At 43.6% G+C, this 19196-nt stretch overlaps 1 protein-coding gene across 1 annotated transcript; it reads right to left on the reverse strand.

The window, feature by feature from the left end:
- Positions 1-6: 6 nt before the first annotated feature.
- Positions 7-17036, reverse strand: LOC117261976 (uncharacterized). Its single transcript, XM_033634584.2, has 15 exons — positions 17030-17036; positions 15784-15911; positions 15488-15655; positions 14079-14198; positions 13757-13819; positions 13261-13374; positions 12899-13012; positions 12593-12759; positions 6424-7084; positions 5265-5407; positions 3622-3682; positions 3064-3272; positions 2786-2972; positions 2324-2419; positions 7-376 (listed from the first exon to the last, which is right to left on the reverse strand). The coding sequence occupies exons 1-15, from the start codon at positions 17034-17036 to the stop codon at positions 227-229; spliced, it is 2388 nt and encodes a 795-aa protein (XP_033490475.2). The 3' UTR covers positions 7-226.
- Positions 17037-19196: the final 2160 nt, after the last annotated feature.

Here is a 19196-nt window from a genome sequence, read left to right on the forward strand (position 1 = left end):
TTTTTTTTTGTGGAATATTAAGTTTATTTCTTAAAGTAAAAATATTTTTCTATTGTAAATTCAGAAACTATGACCAGTAGTGCATGACAGTAGGTGTCTCTCACAACTGCAAATTCAATTTCGACCCTGTTTAAAGTAACAAACCCCTGAGCTGTGACCGACAAACAAAAAGCATCTTCAGACTGTCTGCGTTAAATAAACGTCGTGTCTGAGGCCTGCTCTCTGTCTACTTGACAGTCTTGTTGTTCTTAGCCGGCACGATGTTCTGCGTTGCTTTTCCAAGTGAAACCTGCCGTATGGTGGAGCCAAACTGCAGCGTGCTCAGTGTTTCCACCACTTCCTTCATGTCAGGACTCACGTTCACGAAGACGCAGCACTGCAGAGACACCAGAGGACACAGACACACTGTTAGTGACAATACAGAGCTCACACTGAAAGGCCTGAACTTTTGTTTGGTATGCCTTTTTTATTTCTCCTAGCTATTTGGGATCAGTAGAACCCGTCAACGATAATAAAGCCCCATTGTCCTCAAATGAAATGACAATAAAGTCCCAGAGGAGTACTTAATCATAAATCATTCAATTTTATTTATAAAGCCCAATATCGGAAATCACAATTTGCCTCACAGGGCTTTACAGCATACGACATCCCTCTGTCCTTTGGACCCTCACAGCTGATCAGGACAAACTCCCCCAAAAAAACCCTTTAACGGGAAATAACGGTAGAAACCTCAGGAAGAGCAACTGAGGAGGGATCCGTCTTCCAGGACGGACAGACGTGCAATAGATGTCGTACAGAACAGATCAACATAATAAATTAACAGTAATCCGTATGACACAATGAGACAGAAAGAGAGACAGAGAGACAGAGAGAGAACAAGGTTCGACCGTAAAATGTGATCAAGTTTTGGACCCAGACTGACTTGGCAGAGATGGCTGCCATCTTGTTTTCACATGAATCATTGCATTGTGCAAATTATCCTTCCGCATGTGCACCAAAAACCTTGTTACGGCTTTTACTTCCTTTTAGATGGTCAAGTTTGATCGTCCTCTCTGTGCTCCGCCAGGGCCACTAGATGGGACAAAAGTGTCCATGAACGAGGAGAAGGTACAAGTACAAGGTCGTGTAAACCCAAAATGTGATGTCCTCACGTGAGGAAAAAGGGTCTCAGGAGGTTGAATAAACACTTTAGCACACAATGATATGAAACTGCAGGCGATTAGCAGTTTATGGAATATGATGGGTACAGGCTTAGTAATCCAAAACTGAAACAAAATCAATGTAAGGATCCTATTTAAAATTAACAGCATAGCAGAATATGAAACTATGATCATTCATTCAGAAAACAAACATTCGAATGCTACATGCACATGATATTTCTCAGACTGTAAATACTAACAACTTCAAACACATTTAAAAAAGTCTGGTTTAACCCTAATAAAAACCTGGGCAATAAAAATGCACATTATTTTGTTTTCCTTTTTTTAAGATCTTTTTTTTTGTTTGGCTTTTTGTCTGTATTTGATAGGACAGTCTAAGCCAGTGGTTCCCAGCTGGTCCAGCCACGGGGTCCAGCTTTCTCCATAGTGATGAGTTCAGTGTCATACTTGCATTTGGCCATGTCGTTGAGTTAGTTTGCTGTCAAAGAGTGAGTCAAAATAAAAGCTCTGTGCCAGGAATTCTCTGTACTTAAACGATTGTGTGTTTTGTTCAAACTTGACATGTTTGTGAGTCACTTCAGTCCATTCAGAATGGACCCACAACCCACTTATAGACCATGATCCACCAGTTGGGGGACAATGGTCTGGGCCACAGGCTAGAATTTACGGACATTGCCCCTGCACATGGGACGCCAGCTCCATCCACTTATCCACCAGGCACCCCTTCTTTTTCTTTTCACATGGCGTGACTGCAGGGTCATGTGTTGTAACAATGACACGTCACTGTAAACACTCAATAATGTATGCTGTATGCATACAGCAAGTCTCACATGTTGCTTGCTGTTGCCTACAGTCCCACACCTTTGCTTAAAGATTCGTTTAAAAAGCTAGTGCTCAGTATTTTAATGATGAATACTATAATCAGTAACGTATTTGACAATGTCGGACTGATAAACTGACAAAACAGTGCACAACTCTACTCATACAGACGTTTGACAAAAAAAAAAATTCTTTCCTATGATAAAAAAAAACTTACTAGAATATAAAGTATATATCAGTTATCCTAACATGTTTTTAGCAGTTGACAGCAGCAGTGTTAGGAAAGGTTCCTCTGTGGATGAAAGCCCACCTGTTGCATTCAAACTCATCAGTGTCAGGTTTACCTTTGCGTCTCCGCTGAGGCAGGGCTGCAGGAGGTGGGTGAGCTTAGAGTTCCTGAACGGGATGTGGAGGGCATTACACTTCAGAGCACTGAACACCTGAAAGGCACACGACAGCCACCTTTGACCTCAGGAGGAAATCTGAATGATTGGTCTTGGTTATTAATATTTTACACTCTGACAGACGGTGCACGTTTGTGCTGTGCCTGGTGGGGGCGCTACATTAAAGCAACTCTTTCTGTTCTTGCACAGCACAGTCTGCAGTTAACACTGATACCAATAAAATTATTAATTATTTTTAAACACTATGTCCTTGATATCAGACAGAAATACTGGCCAAACGGATATTATCGTGCATCCCTACTGTCACTACCAGGTTTTATCAGCTGAACGTCCCCTCCGTGTATTGGTTGACAACAGCCTTCTGTGGGCTTTTCAATGTTCACAGCAGACTTGTCACCATACCTGTCCCAGAGCTGTCAGTGATTTATTGATGGCTGCTGCCTCCACCAGCCTCTGACCCTCAGCTTCAGTCTTGGAGATTCGTTCAGATCCAGCAAGATCGCACAAGGTCAGCGTACCACGAGACGTCAGTCCTGACACTTTGTCAGAGCCCTCCACCTCCAGCGCCACCACCAGGTGAGACCGAGAGCTGAGGAGGAGGAAGATAATGCCGTGTCACTTGTAACATAATCAAAATTTCATGAGTAATAATTCTGGCTATGTTGGCGTTAGAGCAGCACCTCTGGATGTTCATCTTGGTCGAGGCGATCTTTCGGTTCTTTTCGCCCATCTCCATGACGTTGAGGATGTCGGCCTCGGTCTGGACCTGGATCTGAGTCAGTCCTGGGACTGAAACTGACTTTCCCTGGACTCTGATGTCCAGAGCAGCGCCGGGGCTTTTGGCCAAAAGGTCGTTCAGACTGTCGTTATAGATCTCCAGCATTGAAATCTGAAAAAGAGCAAAAGTTGGTGACCAGAGATATTAAAACTTTCAACTTTTAATTGCATAGAAAGGCATTTAAAAACTGCACAAAGCAACAATTTGGTTAAGGAGTATTCTTTAATTTTCAGATGTTTGACAGGGAAGAATGTAACCCTAACCCAAGTACAACCAGGTCTTTCATGACCAACACTGTCCTCCACTGTCAGTATAGCATTTTCTTTCAGAAACCCACAAATAGGAAACTAGGAGCTAGAAAAAATGGCATTTTCCCCCAAAGTTGGTGTGTTTTCCCCAACATTTGTTTGATATTCAGAGCTCCACATGAAACCCAACTGTCACTAATCTTAAGTGATACCTTCAGAGTGTAGGAGACCTTCTCTTTTTCTGCACAGATGCGTAGAAGCTCCCGTATAGACCTGAGGAGACACACACATACACATTCACTTTACTGGCAGTGTGTAAGCAGACGTGAGGTAACAGGAGCTGCTGATGAGTAGAGCTCCGTGTTGTTGTTGTTTGTGTGACAGGAAACTTGACCTCTCTCTCTGTGTGTAAACTGACTCTGTGTGTCACCGCCGCCGTTGTTCGCCTCATCACATATTGAAGAAGCGTTGTCAGGTGACACATCACATAATGAGGCGCAATTAGTCTCATTTGGCCCCTGACAGTGGTTCATTGTTGCAGGCAGCGAGATAACAAACTGCAGAGGGGTTTTAAATATGGTTGTGTGACGGAAGCTTCCAGGTTTTATTCTGTGAAAACACGCTGAACTTCTCCAGGGTACCCACGCTCTATTAACTTAGCTCACCTGTTTCCGATCGGCTTTTATGTCCCGTCACAGCAGGAAAACACAGGTGTAACCAATGACATTTGGAAAAGCTCTGTTCCATTTAGCTGTGCCAGTAAGACTTGCCAGTGAGCCAGCATGCACAACACTCTGGAGCTGACACACCAGTATAAATGAGATTAGTTAAATCTGTGTTTAACAAATGAAAATGAACTCTGTGTATTTTCCAGAAATTCCATTTGGGAACTGACAAAAGGGCCATTAACTTGTAGCATTCAGCTGGTGCACAATACTGTGTGAACGATGGTAGCAGCTGTGAGATGAGTGGCCTGTTACTCAATCGTTTTCTTCTACTAAACACGTCAGTAAATTAAAAGCACTGTATGTAACTTTTTACATATTATATGAAAAATTATTGAATAGTTCTTTGCTGCCAGTGGGTGAGCAGATTGTAACAACATAAAACTGAGATCTCCCCTGACTTTCTCAGTTGTCTATAACAGCTTGTGGACTGCCTTCTATGTAAAGGACTCAGGACCCACTTTCCAGGGATATCTAAAGGCTGTGAAATCATGCGCACTCCAGAGTGTGTTGCCTCTTTCAGCTCCACTACAGGGCTAACAGTGTGCAACCAGGCCAAGAGGAAGTGCGCCTTGCTTTGAAGCCAATTTCCGTAGTGGCCAAACAGTGGTACTGCAATTTCCGGGGTCCCTCACATGATGCCCTGCGGATCTCCTATTTCCCAATGACTTATATACAAATATGTAGATACATTTTTTTGAGCAACACAACCCCTGTAAAATGATTTGTTATACTACCAGGATTTGATCAATATGGTCTGATAACATTTTGGAATCTAGATTAAATGATTTTATCCCAGTTCAAGTTAGCAGAATGCTAAACCAGAAGTAAGCCATTCGGCCAGTGGAAGTAAGACACTTGGCTACACTCGGTCATGCTCGGCCACCCTTAGTCTCTAGTGCGCCTGCTCTATGGGCCACTCAATGTGGAAGCAGTGCCGATCTTTCAGGTATTTTTATATGCAGCAGTTGAACTATTTTGGTTGCATGTGCTATTGAGCAATGTTCATAGGAAGAAGTCACCAATGTAGGCCTACATTAAAAAAAAACTTCTTAAAAAAACGTACATTAACATCTGTCACAGTTTCTCCAGGTTCACTCTCACATCTGAAAACTCTGAGCAGCTCTGACCTGATGTTGACTCCAGGGTTGTCCTTGCTGCCCATCATGGTGTACGTCTTCCCTGAGCCAGTTTGTCCGTAGGCCAGTATACAGACATTATATCCGTCCACACAGGAAGTTATCACCGGCAGAGTTTCTGCAAACACGTCCTCCTGAAAAGATAAAGATGATATCGGATGGAAGAGATTTTTGGTCTGCAGAGTCTGACCTGTTTGTTTTGTTTTTAATGTTGCTGTAACCTCTTCAAACTGATGTATTGTATCTTTATTCTGAGCATCCTGTTTTCCTGATCAGGCTTCCTTTTCAAGAGATTCCTTCTGTATTTGTATCTTTAAATCATATTTAAGTTAAACAATATGAGAAACTATGTGTCATTTTTAAAAGAGCCATTAAGCAAATAAATAAAAACCCACTCAGTTTTAATAGAGGGAGCACTGTTGCTCTCTGAAGGCCCAGAGCTCATTAAGATCTACAGCTCGTTAAGGCCAACAGATCGTTAAGGCCAACTGCTGGCCCTCCCTATGGCAAATTAACAACACTGTGCCAGTATTTAACAGTGAGCAGATTAACTTTAACAGTAAGCTTTGTGTTATTTAACTCAGACATCTAGTTAGGCCAGACACATCAAAACAATGTCCTAATGCAAATACATGAAACTAGGCCTGGGTGATATGGATACAATCAATACCACATTATATTAAAAAGAATATTTGGTCAAAATCCAAAGAAATCATGGCATAGTGAATGTATGCGAAATTCAAAATCAAATTTATGATCATAGCATTGATTTGTGCTTTATCGTTACGCGAGTCTAGACTAGCAGTCAGCAGTCATGCTACCAGCTCTGTGATGCTGTACTTATACACAGTGGTGCTTAGTTGAGCTACGATTTCTGACCCACTTGCCCGACCTGGCAGGAGAAAAGAACATTAACAGTGTACCCTGTTGACCTGATGATGGCGCTGGATGAAAATTCGGAGGATCCCCAAAGTTATTACAATTCACTCTGAGGTGTGTGTGTGCACTAAATCTCAGAACAATCCACCCAGTAGTTGTAGCCTCACATATTTGGTTCGGTGGAATTCAGTGTTTGAAACAAAGCTTGGCTGCACAACATGACTTTGTACTAAGGGTTCAGATGGGTTGAAGAGTTGAGGTAAGTCATTACCTGTGTGCTGCTCTGAGGGAAGACTTTGTCAAACTGGAACTTCTTCTTATTTCCCTTCTGTACAACCACCACCTCCTGCTCGTCGGTTTTCTCCATGCAGGAGCTGGAGGCCGAGCTCTTCCTGCAGCGACAGAACACCCGGATGTTTCCCTGCAGCTCCAGCAGCTTGTTGTACAGGCTCTTCCTCTCCACCGCCTCCTTCCTGTAGAGGGATCGCAGCTCCTCCACCTCCCCGGCTGCCTCCTGCTCCACCTGGTACATCTTCCCCACAGCCCCCCTCAGCTGCTCCAGCTGGTTCTTCATATCAGTCAGCGCCTGGCCGACTGTGGATCGCAGCTGCTTGTTGGAGACGTTCAGCTCACGGGTCAGCCGGCTCACCTGGCGGAGTTGGTCGGGCTCCACAGAGGGCTTGGGGATGGTTTTGGCAGGTGGGACAGAAGGAGTCCGGCGGTTCAGGAGGGATCGGATCTTCTCTCGCGCCTCCTGCTGATCAGCCTCAAGCTCGGCCAACTTCTGGTTCAGGTGCTGGACGACTTCACTAAGGTAGCGCACTTCCCTTGCCAGGTAGCTGTTCCTCTGGAAGAGATTGTCCGCCTCTTTCTCTTTGGTTTGGAGTTTCTGCCTCAAATCCTCAATGACCCTGTCCCGCTCCAGGAGGGCTCTGCTGGGTGAAAGCAAGATGCTTAGTGATGAGTTTACCAGAGCAAATCCTGCTTTAAAGGGTAACTTTGGTATTTTTTAACCTGGGCCATATTTTCCCATGTTTCTAAGTGACTAATGAAGACAACAATTTGTGATATTGTTTCAGTTGTGGTAAAACAGGTTACAATGTGACCACCCGGAGCATGTTCGCTCTGTCAATTCACGTTCACTAAATGTGCTTGTTTTTGCCACTGACAGGCTCAGATTATTTTTCTAAGGGTGCTTCCACACCTGCCCTGTTTGGTTCAGTTCAATTGAACTCAAGTTTGTTTGCCCCCTAAGTGCAGTTTGTTTGGGCAGGTGTGAACCAGGCCCGGACTGGCCCACGGGAGAACCGGGGAGTTCCCCGGTGGCCTGGGCTGCAAGTGGTCTGCTCTGGCCTGCCTGTCTGGCGCAGGTGGCCGTGCCAGCTGGCAGAGAGCCTGCCCGCTGTCAGAAATAATAGGTGCTTGTCAGCATTTGTCACAACGATTGGTCAAAAAGGTTTTTTAGATTTAAGACGTGATTAGTTTGTTTTGCTTTCCGCCCGCGCCGCCCCCAGATCAGCGCACCTGTAAACTGAAAGCAGACCATGGCAACAGTAACTATGGTGTGTGACCATAGCAACAGTAACCATGGAGTGTGTGTTTGTGTGTGTGAGCATGGCAACAGTAACCATGGTGTGTGTGACCATGGCAACAGTAACCATGATGTGTGTGTGACCATGGCAACAATAACTACGGTGTGTGACCATGGTAACAGTAACCATGGTGTGTGTGGTCATGGCAACAGTAACCATGGTGTGTGGCCATGGCAACAGTGACCATGATGTCTGTGTGACCATGGCAACAGAAACTACGGTGTGTGACCATGGCAACAGTAACCATGGTGTGTGTGACCATGGCAACAGTAACCATGGTGTGTGTGTCACCATGGCAACAATAACTAGGGTGTGTGCGTGTGTGTGTGTGTGTGTGTGTGTGTGTATGTGTGTGTGTGTGTGTGTGCGTGTGTGTGTGTGTGTGAGACCATGGCAACAGTAACCATGGTGTGTGTGACCATGGCAACAGTAACTACGGTGTGTGACCATGGCAACAGTAACTACAGTGTGTGACCATGGCAACAGTAATTATGGTGTGTGTGACCATGGCAACAGTAACTATGGTGTGTGTGACCATGGCAACAGTAACCATGGTGTGTGTGTCACCATGGCAACAATAACTATGGTGTGTGTGACCATGGCAACAGTAACTATGGTGTGTGTGACCATGGCAGCAGTAACTATGGTGTGTGTGACCATGGCAACAGTAACCATGGTGTGTGTGACCATGGCAGCAGTAACTACAGTGTGTGACCATGGCAACAGTAACTATGGTGTGTGTGACCATGGCAGCAGTAACTATGGTGTGTGTGACCATGGCAACAGTAACCATGGTGTGTGTGACCATGGCAGCAGTAACTACAGTGTGTGACCATGGCAACAGTAACTATGGTGTGTGTGACCATGGCAACAGTAATTATGGTGTGTGTGACCATGGCAGCAGTAACTATGGTGTGTGACCATGGCAACAGTAACTATGGTGTGTGTGACCATGGCAACAGTAACTATGGTGTGTGTGACCATGGCAACAGTAACCATGGTGTGTGTGTCACCATGGCAACAATAACTAGGGTGTGTGCGTGTGTGTGTGTGTGTGTGTGTGTATGTGTGTGTGTGTGTGCGTGTGTGTGTGTGTGTGAGACCATGGCAACAGTAACTATGGTGTGTGTGACCATGGCAACAGTAACTACGGTGTGTGACCATGGCAACAGTAACTACAGTGTGTGACCATGGCAACAGTAACTATGGTGTGTGTGACCATGGCAACAGTAACTACGGTGTGTGACCATGGCAACAGTAACTACAGTGTGTGACCATGGCAACAGTAACTATGGTGTGTGTGACCATGGCAACAGTAACTATGGTGTGTGTGACTATGGCAACAGTAATTATGGTGTGTGTGACCATGGCAGCAGTAACTACGGTGTGTGACCATGGCAACAGTAACTACAGTGTGTGACCATGGCAACAGTAACCATGGTGTGTGTGACCATGGCAACAGTAACTATGGTGTGTGTGACCATGGCAACAGTAACCATGGTGTGTGTGACCATGGCAGCAGTAACTACAGTGTGTGGCCATGGCAACAGTAACTATGGTGTGTGTGACCATGGCAGCAGTAACTATGGTGTGTGTGACCATGGCAGCAGTAACTACAGTGTGTGACCATGGCAACAGTAACTATGGTGTGTGTGACCATGGCAACAGTAACTACGGTGTGTGACCATGGCAACAGTAACTACAGTGTGTGACCATGGCAACAGTAACTATGGTGTGTGTGATCATGGCAACAGTAACCATGGTGCGTGGCCATGGCAACAGTGACCATGATGTGTGTGTGACCATGGCAACAGAAACTACGGGGTATGACCATGGCAACAGTAACCACGGTGTGTGTGACCATGGCAACAGTAACCATGGTGTGTGTGTAACCATGGCAACAGTAACCATGGTGTGTGTGTCACCATGGCAACAATAACTATGGTGTGTGTGTGTGTGACCATGGCAATAGTAACTTTGTTGTGTGTGTGACCATGGCAACAGTAACCGTGGTGTGTGTGACCATGGCAGCAGTAACTATGGTGTGTGTGACCATGGCAACAGTAACTATGGTGTGTGTGACCATGGCAATAGTAACTATGGTGTGTGTGACCATGGCAACAGTAACCATGGTGTGTGTGACCATGGCAGCAGTAACTACGGTGTGTGACCATGGCAACAGTAACTATGGTGTGTGTGACCATGGCAACAGTAATTATGGTGTGTGTGACCATGGCAACAGTAACTACAGTGTGTGACCATGGCAACAGTAACTACAGTGTGTGACCATGGCAACAGTAACTACAGTGTGTGACCATGGCAACAGTAACTATGGTGTGTGTGACCATGGCAACAGTAACCATGGTGTGTGTGTCACCATGGCAACAGTAACTATGGTGTGTGTGACCATGGCAGCAGTAACTACAGTGTGTGACCATGGCAACAGTAACTATGGTGTGTGTGACCATGGCATCACTAACTACAGTGTGTGACCATGGCAACAGTAACTACAGTGTGTGACCATGGCAACAGTAACTATGGTGTGTGTGACCATGGCAGCAGAAACTATGGTGCTATGGTGTGTGTGACCATGGCAACAGTAACCATGGTGTGTGTGTGTGTGTGTGTGTATGTGTGTGTGTGTGTGTGTGCGTGTGTGTGTGCGTGTGTGTGTGTGTGTGTGTGTGTGTGTTTGTGTGCGTGTGTGTGTGTGTGCGCGTGCGTGCGTGCAGCTGGCTGGCTATCTTTAAGGCTATGTTTGGTTAAAGGTTCATTGTGTAAAATTGGGAAGCAAGCCGTCAGGTGTATGAATGTATGAATAAAAGCCAAGGCTTATTCTAAGTAGTTAAAAGCACAACGATTTTAATAGTTAAACGATTATATTCTTATTTTAACACATTCATAAATATTAGCACAACAAACCTAGAGAAAAATTGAACCTATGTGTCACAAACTATGTTGATTATTACACACTGGGCCTTCAAGTTAATTTATTTTATTTCACAAAGTGAGAACAGTCACAACACTATTTTTTGTATTTTCATTTGCATGTAGGGTTACATAGCTGAAATGCACAACCTGCTGACCTTCTAAGGCAGTGATTTTTTGGGTCCCAACCCATGAGTGGATAACAGCAGAGGTCCAGGCGCCACACTAAACACTTTTTATGGAGAAAAAGATACATGCACACATGCATACTTGATACTTGATACTAGTTTAAGGCTATGTTTAGCTAAAGCTATGTTTATTTTATTTAAAATAAAAGTCACAGGACTTTATTTTCTATATTATAATGCACATGTACGTTACAGCTGTAACTTTGAAACACAAATTGAAACAGAATTGTGTGATTGTTTTATTGTTTAAATTAAAATCTCACTACAATTTGTGCGATTTTGACCTGCCTTTGTCTTTCATTTGATCATTGCAGTATCTTTGAAGACTGAAAAAGGGAATACTATATTGATGACTACTGACCAATACATAGAAACATTTTAATTATTTCACCTTTGTTTTTACATGGTAGTGAGAACATTGCTACATTGCTTATTTTACTGCACAAAATATTTGGTAGGTCTTCTTGGGTCAAAAATACCTCCACAGGTGGGTTGCAGCGTAGGCTGAAACAGTTTGGGGACCCCTCTTAAGGATAGGCTCTTATCTGTCTAAGTTCAAAAGTTTTCAATATCTATCAAATGTTACTGAAATAAGATCCAGATAAGTTGAAGTTGCTGCTGACTTATATTTTTACTTGTTTTACTGTTGCATTGAATATGGGTGTTGCCATATTGATTATGATAAGCTGACATCAAAATGATTTGCTGACAAAATAATGCACGTGTGTGAGCATGTAATGTGTGGACTGGGTGGCCTGGGTGGATGTATGACTCCCAGCCTGAATTTTTGTCCCAGTCCGGCCCTGGTGTGAACACAGCAATCACACTCAGGTGCGCACCAAAACAACTGGACAGAGACCTTCCTAAAGAGGTGGTCTCAGTCCGGTTACAACCGATGAGCGATGAGCAGCGCTAAAATCAACCTGCGTAGTTGTCCCTCCATTGTGACATTAGAAAGTGTCACATTTATCTTGCCAGTGTACTCTTCTTCAACGTTTGCTTTATTTCCTGGATTTTTCCCACATGGAAATTCTGACCAATCAGGAGCAGCTTTCTGACGCAGGCATTTGATATGGTCCTCTTGTAAATGCTGCCGTGAGAACACAAACCAACTCTAGGCAATTATACAACTTTGGAACAAAATTAGTCCCTGATTCAGACCAAAGGAGACGACTCTAGGTCTGAAAGCACCACAAGTGTCTGACAACAATATGGAAAGGATCCCTACAGAGACAGGCCTTTTTGTCAAAGAGTAAGAGCCTTTTTGTTTAACCAGAAACAGCCCCAAAATTACCATCACCAAACCCACCAGACTCCACTGGAAATAAACAGTAATTTAAGTGTGTATACAGACGGCATATTTTCACATCTAACTGGATGAATTAAAGGTTTATTTCAACCAAACCAAGGATGGGATGATAGTGATTTCAGGGCTGTCTCTGATTAAATGAAAAGGATCTTACTCTCTAACAAAAAGGTCTATCTCTGGAGGGATCCTTTCCAAAATGTTGCCAGACACTTGAAATAATAATTTGAGCCTGTCAGTGGCAAAAAAGCAGAGCTTTAATGGCCGTATACTGACGGTGTGCTGTTGCCTAATGTTACATTGCAGCTTGTTTCATTGCTGGATCAGTTTCAGATATTGTTCCCTTTATTCACTAAGACACCAAAGCATGGCAAAATATGGTTCAGGTTGAAAAATAGAAAAGTTGCTGTTTTGTTTGCTGCAGACCTGAAGGAGTTGAGGTCGGTGTAGTTGTGATCTCCACTCGGAGGGGCCTGCAGGAGGATTTCTCCGAACATGGTGAGGTAGACTGAGATGACCTCTTCAGGGTCGTAGTTACACAATCTGAGTGCTGCTGTGATCTCCTTCTGGTCCACCAGACCTGGCAGAGTGGACTGGAACACAAAACCAAACACACACAACCCACCTTTGGCTTAACATGCACACACATCAGAGAGACACATCACTTAAAATGAAAAGACTGAGAAATATGTGCGGGAAGGATACACAAAGCAGCGTCAGTGTCTTCCTCACCATGACTCGTTGAACTCGGGCTTTGACAAAATCAACATTAACCTCCCACTGCAGCGGCAGCAGCAGCCACACACCTGACTGAGGGTCCCAGAACCTGCAGACGTTCACCCTCTCCTGGAAAACACCAAGAAAGTCTGACTTGGAGTCTGGCTTTGAAGAGAGCATAGGTTTCCCTTTCTGTTCAGTTTCAGATACTAAAGTTTTGGCAAAAATTGTATGTTTGAGAAGTATTGAGACTGGAAAAATGTGACTTAGATTATACTGCACAAGTTATGTGAGAGTCACTGATATACAAACGGGGGGGAGAAATATTCCTTTAACTACATTTTTGAGGCTGTGAGTGGCCCCACCTGCTGTCTTACCTCAAACATGTATGTCATGACGGTTCCTTTGCCCTGGATGTAGATGCTGTCGGTGCGATCGTCCTCTCTGACCGCTGGCTGGCTGCTGGCCTGAGTCTGCAGCTGCCCAGATCCCTGAGGGACAAAATACATATCACAGTTTTGCATTCATTCATTTTCTGTAACCACTTGTCCCTATACAGGGTTGAGAGGCAGGGTTCACCCTGGACAGGTCACCAGACTATCACAGGGCTGACACATAGAGACAGACAACCATTCACACTCACATTCACACCTACGGACAATTTAGAGTCACTAATTAACCTGCATGTGTTTGGACTGTGGGAGGAAGCTGGAGCACCTGGAGGAAACCCACGCTGACGTGAGGAGAACATGCAAACCCAGACCCCTCTTACTGTGAGGTGACAGTGCTAACCACTGCACCACCATGCCACTTCCAGTTTAGCAGTAAAATTTTTATTTCATTTGTAGTGAAACTAATTATAAACAGACAGACCTCATTGTTGGCGGTGATGAAGCGTCCCTGACTGTACCACTCCTTTGGAAATGGCTGCAGTTTCTGGTAGAGACAGAGCAACAATGAGCAGTCAAATATAAAACACATGAACTAGACAGTCACCACTGAACAACCAAATCCAGATTTCCCAAAACATGAATTTAGATGCGTCTTTGTCCTTAAAGTTGCTTCTTGTTTTATGTATCAGTTTGGTAGACAATGTTCAGACTCTTGAGATGGATTTGAAGTGAAATCTTTATTAAACAAAACAGGAGGATGATTTCCATAGCAGGTGTTTTATTTCCAGATAATAATCTCCTACCTGCGCCTCGTCCACATAAACTCTGTTTCCATGATGGTTGAAGCAGCTGTACAGCATCCCATTGTTGTGGAGGAAGCTCTCAAAAATCAGAGACACTTCTTCACCTTCTGCCACAGTTTCCTGACAATACAGAATTCATAAAGTAAAATAAATCCAAGGCCTCACTCAAACGTCCTAACTTTCAGTCACCCACTTAAAGAGGCTGTTAGGTTGGACATTCACAGAATTCTAGTGGGAACGTTACATGAAAATAAAACTATAATATAAAGTCTGTAAAGACAGATTAGACTTGTATTCTTTTTATTTTTTTGTAGTCATTCTCAAAAGCTTTGGTGCAGACATATAAAATCTTCAAAGCGGTCAAATAATGATCAAATAATATGAAAGTTTTCAATTTATTTCAATTTATTGCTTCTCAAAGCTGATTTCTTAAAATAATTAAGCAAAAAAAAGTTTGAACTTCTAGTTTGATCTCGTGTATCTCATGCTGTGTTTGTCCCAGCTGTACCAGACTACATATGGAGAAATATGAAAGTATTCCTTTTCAAATGATACCACTGTCATGACTGCAGCCTTCAAACATCCTCAGTTATAAACTGATGTGTTGCTGCATGTTTTTTAGGAGGCCCAGTGGCTGTTAAAGTGTCAAATATATTGATGATAACAAACAAATTAATAATGGCATGGCACCACTGTGGGGTGCCTCAGGGGTCAGTGCTAGGTCCCAGTCTCTTTTCATCCTCTTGGCCATCTTATATGCAGACATAATATCAGTCTCCATTTGTACGCAGATGATACTCAGTTCTATTTAAGCTGTGATCCAACATATAACTACCAAAACACTGTTACCTGCTGAACTGCCTCAATGACAAACACAAGTGGATGTCACAAAACTTCCTGCAGCTTAATGCTGACAAGACAGAGATACTGATCATAGGACATGATATTGCAACATTCAATTATCAGTCTTGGTTAAAAATTATCACAAAAATATGCAGCTGTTTTTATCACTATTATTTGAAAAGCGAAACCATTGCATATTTATTAGTAAGAAAAGGCTGAGTTATATCAAATGCAGTATATGCTCACATATTTAAATGTATTCTTCAAATGTTTCATTTATTTTTGACCATTTTTATTATATTTTTAATATTGTGACGGATGTTTAAAAAAAGAACCCAAATACTGAATTCTCTGTATTTTGTGAATCTATTTCAAACAGCGTAAATGTTGCATTTCTATATAAATGAATAATAAATGAACTTATTAGATGTGACAGGTGTTAATATTGGATGAGGTACTTACATGATCGTTGTTATAGATAGTGATATAATCAGTCTTGTATAATGATAACATGACAGTCAGATACATTATTGATGTTTGAGTGAATATTTCAAAAAGCTGCTCACAGTAACAGCTGGACTCTGGGCAGTTTTTGTTGTTTCTTCTTTCTTGTCCTCCTCCTCCTTCTCCTCCTCTTCATCTTCTCTCTTCTTTGTCTGTATGTTGCACTCTTCGCTCTTTAAGGACTGGATCTCCAAAGTGTGACTATGAGGCTTCGCTGCCTCCTCTTGTGCCTTAAAACACACCAGGAGTACCATGTTAGAGGAGGAGGAGGAGGAGGAGGTCTCTGATTTTCATCCAAGACTCTGTTTAAACCCTCTATTCCATAATTAACAGTACTATAAATGACATAAGCATTTACCTGCAGGGTGTCTGTGCTCCGTCCTGCAGGTGTGGAGGGCCGGGCGGCTTCAGGCTCAGGTACCCCGGCTCCTGGCCTCTCCGGCCGGGATCCCCCACTGGCTGACGCTCCGCTGCCCATCGAGACTCCTGCAGACAGTCACACAGACACAAACACTGAGAGAGAGAGAGACAGAGAGGGGGTGACGTCAGCGGGACAGGTGAGAACAGGTGCAATCCGACACACCTGTCCACATGACACAGCAGCTGTTATTGTAGGAACATTTATTTGCTGATATCTGTGAAAAAATCTGTTTTTTTAATCTTAAAACGTTTAAAGTTGATGTTGTAAATACAGACTGTTATTTTTCTCTCACATGTCTGCTGTTATGCTTATATTAATTATCATGTCTGGTCCCAGTTAAATTAATGTTTTATAAGTGGCGTTTGGTGTACAGACAAACAAGACACTACATCACGTTTAATGTGATAATTATTTTAGCAAGATCTCATATTCATATGAGGAACTTTAATAATTAAAGAGAAGCCTTGTCCCAATATTTTAAAGAGGTAACCTGATATGAATTTTCATCACAAATAATAGAACAACTAATCTTGATACTATTATTTTAATAATTCCTGTCCTCTCTGACAATGACAGGTTTCTCTCCTTTTAAAGTTTCCCCTCCACTATCTGTTTGTGTCAAAATAAAATCAATGGGCATCATTATTTCACCTCAGCTCTTTGTCTCTTAAAATATAAACTTTAAAAAATATTTTCATCCACAAAAAAATTATCTTATCAACCTGTTAAGCAGTTTTAAAAAGCAAGGTGTTCCTCAACTTTCATCTGAACTCGAAGTTCCACATCTTTTTTGTAATTCAGTGCTAGAGGAATGATCATTTTGTTACATGTGGTGGTTGTAATTATTATTTTTCCTACTACACCTGAAGACAGCTGTTGTAGATACTGTAGCAAAACACAGTTTGACAGTTTTCTTAAAGACGCAATCCTTGATCCATCCCAGATAGTGCCTTCAGAGCAGCCTCCCTGCACTGCTTTAACTCCTCACTAGAGGGCAGCACCAGTCTGTATGAAATATCTGTTCACTGAGAGGTGAAAACACTGGAGCGGAGAGGTACAGATTTAAACATTCAGAGGCTACATACTTTCTGTTATTTAAACAGAGTAGGAGATATACACTCAAACTGAAAAAGAACTGAAAAACAACTTCAATGAGAAAGGACAAACATAGTTTCTTACTCACCTCTCATGGTCCCGTGAGCCTTATAGATAGTTTGGTTGTGTGCTGATGTTTGGAGACACCCATTCTGAAACTTCAACACAATGAAGGTGAAAGAAACTCAAGGCATTGAAATTGTATTATGTTTAAAAAAAATCACCTGGAATGACCTGAATGTCTCAGTTATTTTTGGATATTCTGTATTTCCTGGTCCATCTACTGTACATCCCAACCCTCACCTATGGTCACGAGCTCTGGGTAGGGACCAAGAGAATGACGTCGTGGATACCAGCGGCCGAAATGAGTTTCCTCCATGGGGTGTCTGGGCTCGGCCTTAAAGGATAACTTTGGTATTTTTCAACCTGGGCTCTATTTCCCCATGTGTATGTGTGCGTATGATTCATAGGTACAACTCGTTCTAAAATTGGTTCAGTATTGAGGGAGGCAGATGCAGCCGGGAGCTGCGAAACAAGCTGAAACGGTAACGGGGGCAAATGCGTCCCGTATAAGTTTGCGCATTAAAAGTACTTTTTTTCACCACTGACCGGTTCAGATCGCCAGTGTTATCTCTGTAAATAGCATAGTAAACGTTTCCCTTACCTCTGGGCTGTGTGACGTCATCTCGCGAGAGCTTTGCTCCACTGTGTCTGTAGCTCTCTCTACTCGTGGGACAGCCGTTTTCTTGAGGAAGAGGTGTTTGGGGATTGGATGTCTTCTCTTCTTCGGCTGGCAGTAGTCATCTTGGGAGAAGTGAGCACTGCAGACCCGATGGTCTGCAAGGCGCAGTGTCTGGAGAGGAGTGTTAGCATCCATTTGTAGCACAACTAGCCACAACTTCAGCATCTCGCTGTCCGACAAAGGCAGCCTGTGAAAGCTGTACGGGGTGTTGCAAACACAAACCACTGATTTCAATCGATGCAGTAATACTCTCAAATGTACTCCGGGACAACCAGCGCCACTCTGAGTGGTGGTCTGCATGGCTCCTCTGTTTTCTTCCAGCAACAAGCAAAGCTCTCGCGAGATGACGTCACAGCCCAGAGCAAGTGAAGGGTAAGGGAAACATTTAGTATGCTATTACAGAGATAGCACTGGTGATCTGAACCAGTCAGTGGCGAAAAAAAGCACTTTTAATGCGCAAACTTATACGGGACGCATTTGCCCCAGTTTTAGCTCATTTCGCGGCTCCCGGCTGCATCCGCCTCCCTCAATACTGACCCAATTTTAGAACGAGTTGTACCTATGAATCATACGCACACATACACATGGGGAAATAGAGCCCAGGTTGAAAAATACCAAAGTTATCCTTTAAGCCTAGTTCGCGTTACACGATTTTCACCGCGATTTGACATCGCAGAGGATCTTGAGAGCCACCTTGGGTCGGAGGTGAGTCGGCAGATAGTCTGCCACGACGAGTCCTCATGTGTGAACAAGCCTACAAGCAAGTCGCCCCCTCATCTGTGACTGGGACTGGATATCTGGCATGCTAGAAAACTGGAGAAGTCTGACATGACTGAGATAGGGTGAGGAGCTCAGACATCCAGAGGGAGCTCGGAGTAGAGCCACTGCTGCTTCACCTCAAGAAGGGGTCAGTTGAGGTGTTCGGGCATCTGATCAGGATCCTCCTGGGCACCTCCTTTTAGAGATGTTCGAGGCATGTCCCACTGGTAGGAGGCCCCGGGGCAGACCCAGACCACGCTGGAGGGATTATGTATGTCATCTGGCCTGGGAACACCTTGGGGTCCCCCAGAAGGAGCTGGAAAGCGTTGCTGGGGAGTGGGACATCTGGGGTGCTTTGCCTGGCCTGTGGCTCCCACGATCTGGCCCCGGATAAGCGGATGAAAATGGATGGATGGATTTTTACTACTATTACTTACTATTTATTACTCTTTTTTTCCTATATGAGCTCAGTCCTTGAGTGCAACTGAATGTCATTGTATGTTTATACAATGACAATAAAGAAATCTGTGTCTGTATCCTCCAAACTGCTGCTCAGTCACTGTGGTCTCTCCTCCTTTGGCTCTGGCTGGTTGATGAAAAACACATCACATCGGGTTAGTCACCACAGACACCACAACTCTGGGTTCCTGAGAAATGCAGAGAGCTTTCTCTGGTGGTGATAGGCTTAATCAGCATTGTGCGAACTCATTTGACAGGCGCTCGAATGTAACTGTCATTCATTTATATGTAAAAG

Source organism: Epinephelus lanceolatus, chromosome 5 (genome assembly GCF_041903045.1).
Source record: "Epinephelus lanceolatus isolate andai-2023 chromosome 5, ASM4190304v1, whole genome shotgun sequence".
Lineage (NCBI taxonomy): Eukaryota > Metazoa > Chordata > Actinopteri > Perciformes > Serranidae > Epinephelus > Epinephelus lanceolatus.

Excerpts from the sequence above, each read along its gene's own strand:
- LOC117261976 (XM_033634584.2), bottom strand. Across the intron at positions 2,973-3,063 it reads ACCAAGATGAACATCCAGAG|CTCTCGGTCTCACCTGGTGG; the intron begins GTGCTGCTCTAA and ends CCTCCTCCTCAG. Across the intron at positions 377-2,323 it reads GCCTCAGCGGAGACGCAAAG|TGCTGCGTCTTCGTGAACGT; the intron begins GTAAACCTGACA and ends GTGTCTCTGCAG.